Source organism: Setaria viridis, chromosome 2 (genome assembly GCF_005286985.2).
Source record: "Setaria viridis chromosome 2, Setaria_viridis_v4.0, whole genome shotgun sequence".
NCBI classification, from domain to species: Eukaryota; Viridiplantae; Streptophyta; class Magnoliopsida; order Poales; family Poaceae; genus Setaria; species Setaria viridis.
The window spans coordinates 12,705,492-12,715,586 of NC_048264.2; the positions used below are offsets into that span (position 1 = coordinate 12,705,492).

Here is a 10,095-nt window from a genome sequence, read left to right on the forward strand (position 1 = left end):
AGTGGCAGTGGCAAATAATAACAAACCCGTATCAAGTTCCATATTATTTTTTCATAATATTTTCTTAAGTAGATAAATCACCAAGCACCTACAGTGTACCCCAATTTACCGACTGTCAAAGCCACCCTCATCAGAAATCAAATCGGGTCAGCTCCTTTTAGTGCAAATACCATGTGCTTGGATAATCAATTATAATCCTATTGTTTTATTGATAATCGGTCATAACCTTGAAATGTAATGAACATGTTTGTGTAATTGGAGCAAAATGGTATCACTATTTAGCAAAGCTAAAGACTGAAGAGAGTAACAGCCACCTTCTATGCTTCCGGTCCAGCAGGCAGCAGCCTCAACCACTGATGACAAAAATATAATTTTTGGCTCATATTATGACGAGCATCAGCTCAACCTTGAAAAAGCATCACACAGATGTGCAGTACAGATGAGAGTTTCAACGACTAGCAAATAGCATAAATGCATAATGTGTCAAGTGCCGTGTCACGCAAAATAGTCTTAAAACAGATAGGTGCACATGGCAACTGCCCTATAGTAGGGGGCTCCTAGCTCAAGCAATTCCCATCAGACCATCTCATTGCAGTATGAACTGTGCAATCAAAAATTTCAAGATAGAGACATCGCCATCTGAAACTTATAGGAAAGCTATATGAATTGCCAATTTTCCAAGCCTACTCCTCAAACAAGATAGAGGCGGATAATCTGGTTGATTGTGGCACAGCAAATAGGGCACGCCCCATTCTTGGATTTTATATCCTTCAAGCAGGGCATGCAGAAAGCCATGTGGCCGCACGGGACACAGGCACCTTCGACCGGGGCATCCAAACATATAACACATCTGCGCCATGGATTACCACTGCTGTTCACATTTTTAGCTTCGCTTTTCACAGGTTCAGCAGAGCTTGCGTCTGGATTCTTTTGGTTATAACTTGTTCACTGGCACGCCCCTTCCATTGAATCTACTGCTTCTTGCGGCATCGACTTGAGCATGGCCACTTATCATCGAAGGTGCAGTAGCATCCTGTCTGCTGTATCTATTGAGAGAGTTCCTTTGAAGGCTTCGCCAGCCATCTGTGTTTGCACTTGACGCATTGGGAACTCCCTCTGCTTTAGCTGATTGCACTAATGCATTGATGGCCCTTGCTAACCCAGCATACCTGAGTGCCAAAGATGAATTTGCAGGTAGTGAACTTGGTATTGGTGGCTCTGTTGGTTGTACTGGAACCCTGTTGGAAACCTGAACAGAAAGTGAAAACTATATCATGTTATCAGCAAGGAGTTTAAAATTTGCAAATTAATTCAAATTAGTCCAAACACTACACCTTACATTGTTATTACTATAGTTACACATCTATTTGTAGAAGCAAATTAAATTGTTTAAGCACAGGCCCCAGTTAGACTGAATTCAGTTAAAGAAGATGAAGAAATAGCACTCAGATGATAAGGATATAAAATGGTAAAACTAACGAGCATGGAAAACACTACAGGAAGTTACCTCGGCTGTGCCACGAAATGCATCATAAAACCGATGAAGCATCTGTTTGTCACCTTCATCAGCTGATAAGATCTCGTATCGACTTTCTGCACAGAACATCTCAACAAAATTTTAAAAGGAATCACTATGCAGTCACTGTCCCTAGCATAAACTGCAATAACTAAAAAATAAAAGGAATTATCAAGATGTCTTTCTACAAGACGGAAATCATATCAACAAAGAAAGTAGCCAACAACAGAAACAAGAATTAACAAATATACAACCATCTAGAAGTTGCAAAACCTGTAACTTGAAAAATAAAAAAAAATGTACCTGTGTCTTTGTCAAAAATGATTACGGAAGGGTCTTGCTCATTAAGATTTCCTTCCTCAATTTGAGATTTCCATAGTTGAATTACAGCATGTGGTTTAGGATCCTGCTTATCCACGTGAAAAAGAAATTTCACAAAGATGCGATTCTAGTATCAGACAGCCATCAAATTGAACAAAATATACATTGCAACAAAGGAAGTAGATCACTACAACCACTGAGGAAAACAAAGCACTACATTGAAAACCAAAGGTGATGACCTTAGCTCTATTGAAATTGTTTCTATATTCTTGCACTGCAACAACAGAAGGTGGCATAACTTTCAATTGTGGTACTAAAAAAAGAGAGAATTCAGATGCACCCCAGCCATTTGTCAATGGTTTCCCTTTTTTGTCAATCCTGGCTGCACCTCCTTACCGTGTATGTATCTACAATGTGTTGCTATCATGACTCCACAGCCAGGATTGACAATGTGTTGCTATCATGATTCCACAGCTATCATGATATACTCATTTCTTATATAAAGATTGGCTGCAAGAATACAGCAAAAGGGGTATTTACACAGAAGTACATGATGCATGGAATGAAGCAAATCAAAGATATCATGTATTGTGCATTATCATATACTTCCATGTATGATAAGTAATTCGACAGCCGTCTTAGCACCAGAAATGGCAGCATGATGCAATGTGGTCGCACGTGATCCTGCCATTTGGAGATGGGAGGCAATCATGGACATTATAACAAAATAGTAACCTCAATTAATAAGCATTTATTTAGGCACGAATCTATCACGCACACGTAGCCTTGTCAGTGTTTGGAAGGATCACAAATTGCAAAAACGCTACCTTTCTAACAAGAGCAGGAATGATAGATGTGAGGGAGCATTTGTGAAAATCACAACAAAAGATAGAAGTAACTGCGTCCTATTGGTCCAATGAATTTGTGCAAATCACCTTTCGTGCATCATTGGAGGAATAGAAGACATGGGAATAGAATTCCTACATACCCCGTCGGTAAGCATTGACATCAGCCCCCAATTCAATAAGCAACAGGGCCATTCCACGCCACATGCTCGCCTTCATCAGGGGGGTCTTCCCGAGTGAGTCAGTCGACTGAGAAGCAAACATTTAACCCAACATAAGCACATTACTGATCAACCAATTTCCAAGCAAATTAACGAGAGCTAGAGCTAAATTTCTGTGATCGTTAATTACCTCGAGGTCTGCGCCCTGCGCTCGGAGGGCTCGAATTCGATCGACGCTGCCGTAAGGCACCTCGTTGTGCAGCTGCCGATCCAGCGGCAACAGTTGCTTGCTTTTGCAGGCACCCATCTGGAATCACCAGAAAGGTCAAGGGAATGGAGGCGGAGGCAGGGGAGGAGAACAATCAACGCACGGATGAAGCATTTCTGAAAGAAGTAAGGAATTAAGTACAACCAAGAACAAATTCTGAGAAACCTGCCAAAGAAACCCGACGATCACTCACGGGTGATGATGATGCCTTGACGCGGAGACTTGAGCAAATCAATCGATGGATCTCTGATAGGGTTGTAGATTACTAGATTTGGTGAATTCTCTTTGGAGAGGAGAGGGTTTTGGGGAAGGAGAAAGAACAAACGCGTCTGCAGTCCCGTTCTGCCTGTTCGGCTCCCCCTCCCTGCACTGTGCCTGCCAGGCGTCTCCTTCTTATTGGCCTTTTCTACGGCCCCACCGTTCCAGCACTTGCACTTTGCCAACTCTTGCTTTTAGTTTTGCAGATTTGCCACTGAAACAATTTATTAGGTGTGTTTGGTTGATTGGACGAGGATGGTATGGAGATCGCGGTTCGTCTTTAGTAGGTGGAATAGGATAGATAAGATGTTTCGTATCAAAAATATCCCGCTAGATGCTAGGCAGAGCCAGTCCACTAAGAAATAGTGGATGGAGTCATCCACCTTGCTAATTATGATCATTAGTACAATGATTAGTGATAATTAGCATATTTTATTTCTCTCTTTACTTAGGACAAGCCAATTAATTAACATCATATATTTCAAAAATGAAGATAATACAAATCAGCAATTATTATGACAATATTAGCACTGACAAGTGTTCATATTGATAAGTGAGTTGAGTTTAGCAATTAAATATAGTGGACAGAGGTATCATATCCATCCGCACCTCAAATAAAATTGTAATTTTTTTGTATCCTTTCTGGAATTAGGAAACTACTGAAGAGGAAAAAGATGGAAATCCAATCCTACCACTGTGTACCACGTACAAATCAAACGGAAGAATCACTAGAACATGTCTTGCACTGCAACTTTGCGCAAGTTGGGCACTCTTTAACATCCAAAGCCATGATCGTAACAATCCCTTTGAAATCCTAGAAAGCTGATAGACAGCTAGCAATATCTATTTTTCATGGAGATTATTATAATAGTGACTTGGAGTATATGGACAGCAAGAAATAACTTCATATTTGAGCACACTAACCAAGTATTGCCTGATGCAAGGAGAGTTTCAAAAGACTTCTTGCCATGGTTATTCATAGAGCAAGAATGCCACTAGCTAGCAATTGAGGAGTGGCTAGAGAGTTTATTAGTAACCTTTTCTTTCGAACTTCTATTTTTCAACTTTTGTTCCTTTATTTTATACTTGTTTGAACTTTGTTTTATTTTTAATATATTTTATAATCACTAGGGAAAAAAGAACTTTGAGACATCTTCTTTGGACTTCACCAATGAAAATATCATAACGGTGCGGATTCCATTTTTTAATAAGATTGGCAAGTTTGAAAAATATTTTATAAATCTGAATGATATGATATATCCCTCCAACAAATCTAATACAAAAATCAATTAAATTATAAAAAATGTGTATGTTGAATTACAAACACGTTTTTGAAAATTATCTGCAATGGCTACAATATAGACAAATTTCTCAATAACCTATGCCATGGCCATATACATACCAATGATTTTACAGAAAAGAGATGTTTTTATGGATGATTCTTAAAGAAAAGCTGTCAATGATGAATACATACAGTTTATATGGTTCTTACATCAAGACAGTCGAAAACAATTTTCAAAGAAAATGTGTACGTGTTGACTATACATGTTACACGGTTCTCTTATGAAAACCATCTGTGATATAATAAATAGATTTTTCTTAGAACATCTTTTGTAGTATTAGATTAATACAGACAGATTTTTGACAATCTGCTCTAAAAACCATCTACCATATATTTATTGCAACTGAATTATTGTAACCGTGTGTAATTTGCCATTGATACTGAATCTTTTATGGCAATGATTCCTAATAGCAGTTTCAATTGTGCCCTTGCTTCTTTAATCCTGGAGATATGTAAATGTTCTTGAACTAAAAAAAGTTTGCTCATGTAAAGCTGTCAGCATTAGTCTGGCAAAAGAACTGAGACAGGAAAAAATAATTTTTGCTGAGATTAATTTTTTAAATCTTTAAGTAGTAACAAAAATTGATGATGACAAAAGCATAACCTGTTCACATCAGCATCATCTGAGAAGAACTCTACACACATGCTCAACTGAGAATTTCAGCAGAGAGCAACAAAAGTATTTTGAATCAAGTTCAGTAGCTGCAATAATCATAACATGTTGTCTTAACTCTTAAAACATGTACATACACATGGCAGCACATATATACATAGAAGTCATAATTTTTTTGATGGACATATTCCCATCAACACTTAGAGAAAAAACCATCAATTGCAAACTTTCCAAGCCCGACGTTTTCTAATCCTCAAACTGGATAGAGGCGGAGAACCTGGTTGATCGTGGCACGGCAAACAGGGCACGCCCCATTCTTGGATGTTCTATCCTTCAAGCAGGGCATGCAGTGTTAGATAATCAATGTAACATGTCATTCAATATGTAACATGTCATGGAAGTTGAGATCGGCTGGGATATCTGTTAGTAGTTGTTGTAATCAATTTGGTTTGTTGTAACTAGAAGATATCCTAGCCGGCTACAACTACCTTGCAGATATTTGACGTAAATTCACATAAGGGGATTTTCCTCATCTATATAAACACACACCGCTGGTCGAGCCAAAGGTCACGGCATTCCCATCCAAGTGCTTCCGCACCTCTGAGTTTTACATGGTAATCAGAGCCACAAACACCATCTAGATTCAATCCAATCCCACCATGGCTTCCTCCTCCTCCGCTCTTGTCAACCCCTTGGTCGGCATGGCCATCTCGGTGAAGCTTTCCAAGACCATGCCATGTGGAAGGCGCAAGTCCTTGCAGCTGCCAGAGGATCACACCTCGTCAGGCACCTCATTGGTGCCATGTTTGCCCCTGCCAAGGAGATCGAGGGGAAGATCAATGACAAGCCAGTGCAAGTCTCCAATCCGGCGTATGAAGAGTGGTACGCCACGGACCAGCAGGTCCTAAGCTTTATCCTCTCCTCTCTTTGAAGGGAGGTGATGGCTCAAGTAGCCACGAAGGAGACCGTGGCGCAAGCGTGGTTTGCAATTGAGACAATGTTCTCATCACAGACTAGGGCGCGTGCAGTCAACACGCGCCTTGCTCTCGCAACAGCCCAAAGGGGGAATCAAACTATTGTGGAGTATGTTGGGAAGTTGAGGACTCTCAGCGATGAGATGGCTTCCGCCGGGAGACCACTTGAAGATGAAGAGCTTGTGGAGTACATAATCACCGGCCTCAACCACGACTTCGATCCCATTGTCTTTATCCTTGTTGAAAGGGTGGAGCCGGTTCCCGTCAGCGATTTGAGACGCGCATGGAACTGATCCATGGAGGCAAGTCAGCGATTTGAGACGCGCATGGAACTGATCCATGGAGGCAAGTCAGCGATTTGAGACGCGCATGGAAATGATCCATGGAGGCAACTCCGGTTCATCTGTCAATCTGGCGAATCGGGGTGGCCGCGGTGGAAACAACAACTGTGGTCATGGCGGCAATAGCCGTGGCCATGGCAATGGCGTCAATGGGTGCGGCAACGGCGAGAACTACAACAACTTCAACAACAACGCTCCACGTCAAGGATCCAACTCTAGCCGTGGCACTGGTCACAGTAACAATGTATACCATGGCAACCCTAGCAGTAGCAAATCGCGGCCAACTTGCCAGGTGTGCCTCAAGGTTGATCATACCGCTGACAAGTGCTGGCATCGGTTCAAGGAAGACTACATGCCTGAAGAAAGGCATGTGGCTGTAGCTACAAGCTCCTACAATATCAACACAACTTGGTACACTGACATGAGCACCACTTACCACATTGCGAGCGATCTAGAGAAGCTGCCCGTCCATGAGAAATACAATGGTACGGAACAAATACACACCTCAAGCAGTGCAGGTATGCATATTAGACATACTGGTCAATCCATTATTCATACTCCCAATCGTGATCTCAATCTAAATAATGTCTTACATGTTCCATCTACTAAGAAAAATCTAGTCTCCGTTCATTGTCTCGCATCAGATAATAATGTTTTCTTAGAATTTCATCCAAACTTCTTTTGTATAAAGGATCGGGACATGAGGAGCATTCTTCTTAGAGGACCATATTGGAGAAGGCTCTATCCAATTCCACCCGCACCAGCCATAACACAAGTTTTTGGAGTCAATAAACCTTCGTTTGATTGATGGCATAGTCATCTTGGGCACCCTGCTGTCCCCATAGTTGAGAGAGTCATTAGGAGTCATAATCTTCTTCATTATTTTGAGTCCAATAAAGATTCAATGTGTGATGCTTGTCAACAAGCAAAGAGTCATCAAACTCGCCATTAGAGCTTGTTTTTTCTGATGTGTGGGGCTTGCCCCCAATTCGGCTGGAAGGTTTAAATATTATGTTAGTTTTGTGGATGATTTCAGCAAGTTTGCATGGGTTTACCTCCTCCAGTTCAAATCTGAAGTTTTTCAAAAATTCCATGATTTCCAAGCTCTTGTTGAATGTCTCTTTGATCGAAAGATTCTTGCTATCCAAACCGATTGGGGAGGTGAATATGAGAAACTAAGCTCTTTCTTTACAAAAGTTGGGATATCTCATCTTGTATCTTGCCCCATGCGCACCAACAGAATGGGGCTGCCGAGCGCAAACATAGGGACATTGTTGATGTAGGCTTGTCTCTTCTTGCTCATGCACATATGCCCTTGAAATACTGGGATGAGGCGTTCCTCACAGCAACCTACCTAATTAATCGTACACCTAATATTGTCCTCAATTACTTGAATCCATTAGAAATCCTCTTCAAAACAAAACCTGACTACTCATCTCTCAGGACCTTTGGGTGCGCATGTTAGCCAAATCTCCGTCCTTATAACAAACGAAAACTTGAGTTTCATTCCAAACAATGCACGTTCCTTGGTTATAGTAATTTGCGCAAAGGCTTCAAATGACTTGATGTTTCACAGGGCCGGTCTACATCTCTCGTGATGTTGTCTTTGATGAGAATGTTTTTCCCTTCTCAAATCTCCAATTAAATGCTGGTCCTAAGCTCATATAAGAAATTCTTCTCCTTCCACCCTTGCTAAGGAGCTCTTTTACTGGGAATGAATTCATGGCTGATCATATGTCTAATTTGCATAACATTGATGAAATTTGTGTAGACGCAGCAAATATGCAGGAATAGGCAGTCCCTGGCAAGCATGGCTCTTCAACCGAAGTTGATTCTCCCTTAGGATTAGCAGCGAATCCAGCTGCCGGAGTAGCTGCGGCGGAAATTCTTGCCCAATCCTGCTCGGGCCACTCGCATACTGACACGTCGTGTGCGGCACACGACACGCTGGTCCCTCCAAGCAATCGCGCGGTGCCCCCTCAACCATGCGACAACACGCGTCGCCTGGTGCCCGACTTGCCGACAATGACTGTCAGTGCTGTCTCCTCTCCCGTCACACGCCTGGCTTCGGTTCGAGGGGGGAAACACGTTGGAGCAGGCGTAGTCGTCCCCAACAACATCCCCTTTGGGATCTTCACCGAATCCGCTCGTGGGATCTTCTGCGAATCTAGTTGCGAGATCTTTTGGAGCTGCTCCTCCATCAGGTACTCTAGCTTCTGAACTAGCTCCTCTGGAGCCACCTCAAGCTCGCACTCGACTACAGGATGGCATTCGCAAGACCATGGTATATACTGATGGCTCAATTTGCTACACTTGTTTTACTTCAAGTGGTGAACCACAACACATAGATGAAGCCTTGGGTAATAAAGATTGGAGGGATGCTATGAATATAGAGTATGATGCATTAATGAAAAACAAGACATGGTGACTGGTCCCACCTTTAAAGGGTCGAAATGTTATTGATTGCAAATGGGTTTATAAAATCAAGCGTAAGGTTGATGGGAGTCTAGATAGATATAGAGCTCGCCTAGTTGTGAAGGGTTTCAAGCAAAGGTATGGTGTTGATTATGAGGATACATCCAATCCAGTGGTAAAGATGGCTACAATTAGAACTATTCTCTCTATTGCAATTTCAAGAGGTTGGAGTTTGAGGTAGTTAGATGTACAAAATACTTTTTTACATGCCATTCTAGAGGAGGAGGTCTACATGAGAAACTTCTGGATATGAAGATAAAACCAAGCCCAATTATGTGTGTAAGCTTGGCAAAGCACTATATGGCTTGAAACAAGCCCCTCGACTGTGGTATGCAAGACTCAGCTCCAAGTTACTTGATCTCAGTTTCAGTGCTTCTAAGGCAGATACATCCTTGTTCTATTTTAATAAAGGAGGGATAACTATTTTTGTATTGATATATGTGGATGATATAATTGTTGCAAGCTCTACTCAGAAAGATACATCAGGTCTGTTGCACAACTTAAAGCAAGACTTTGCGCTAAAAGATTTGGGAGATCTACATTTATTCTTGGGTATTGAAGTAAACAAGGTGCGTGATGGTATTATTCTCTCCCAAGATAAATATGCTTTGGATCTTTTGAAAAGAGTGAACATGCCAGATTGTAGACCTATAAATACCCCGCTTTCAACTAGTGAGAAGCTTTCAGCCTTTGAAGGAACTCCTTTAGGTGTCATTGATTCCACACAATATAGAAGTATAGTTGGTGTTCTTCAGTACTTAACTCTCACAAGACCTGATATAGCATTCTCTGTCAACAAAGTGTGTCAATTCTTACATGCTCCTACTATGGTGCATTGGGCTGCGGTTAAAAGGATTTTGAGATACATGAAACATAGCATGAAGACTGGGTTAAAAATCAGCAAGTCTAGCTCCATGTTGATCAATGGTTTCTCATATGCAGATTGGGCAGGGTCGCCAGATGACAGAAGGTCTACTGGTG

The 10,095-nt window shown here is 41.5% G+C and overlaps 2 protein-coding genes across 6 annotated transcripts; one reads left to right on the forward strand and one right to left on the reverse strand.

The window, feature by feature from the left end:
- Nucleotides 1–558: 558 nt before the first annotated feature.
- Nucleotides 559–3,490, reverse strand: LOC117844096 (probable E3 ubiquitin-protein ligase XBOS34). 5 transcript variants are annotated; one of them, XR_004637872.2, is made up of 6 exons: nucleotides 3,305–3,490; nucleotides 3,034–3,227; nucleotides 2,826–2,931; nucleotides 1,820–2,521; nucleotides 1,508–1,593; nucleotides 559–1,249 (listed from the first exon to the last, which is right to left on the reverse strand). XR_004637872.2 is itself a non-coding variant. In XM_034724869.2 (6 exons), the coding sequence occupies exons 3-6, from the start codon at nucleotides 2,844–2,846 to the stop codon at nucleotides 935–937; spliced, it is 543 nt and encodes a 180-aa protein (XP_034580760.1). In that variant the 5' UTR covers nucleotides 2,847–2,931; nucleotides 3,034–3,150; nucleotides 3,305–3,490; the 3' UTR covers nucleotides 559–934. The 5 variants fall into 5 exon arrangements, 4 of the variants coding, with proteins under 4 accessions (XP_034580760.1, XP_034580757.1, XP_034580758.1 ...); XM_034724869.2 differs by having other exon boundaries at nucleotides 559–1,267; nucleotides 1,820–1,922; nucleotides 3,034–3,150; XM_034724866.2 differs by having other exon boundaries at nucleotides 559–1,267; nucleotides 1,820–1,922.
- Nucleotides 3,491–6,060: 2,570 nt separating this feature from the next.
- On the forward strand, nucleotides 6,061–6,591 carry LOC140221828 (uncharacterized). Its single transcript, XM_072291799.1, has 2 exons — nucleotides 6,061–6,225; nucleotides 6,337–6,591. The coding sequence occupies exons 1-2, from the start codon at nucleotides 6,061–6,063 to the stop codon at nucleotides 6,589–6,591; spliced, it is 420 nt and encodes a 139-aa protein (XP_072147900.1).
- Nucleotides 6,592–10,095: the final 3,504 nt, after the last annotated feature.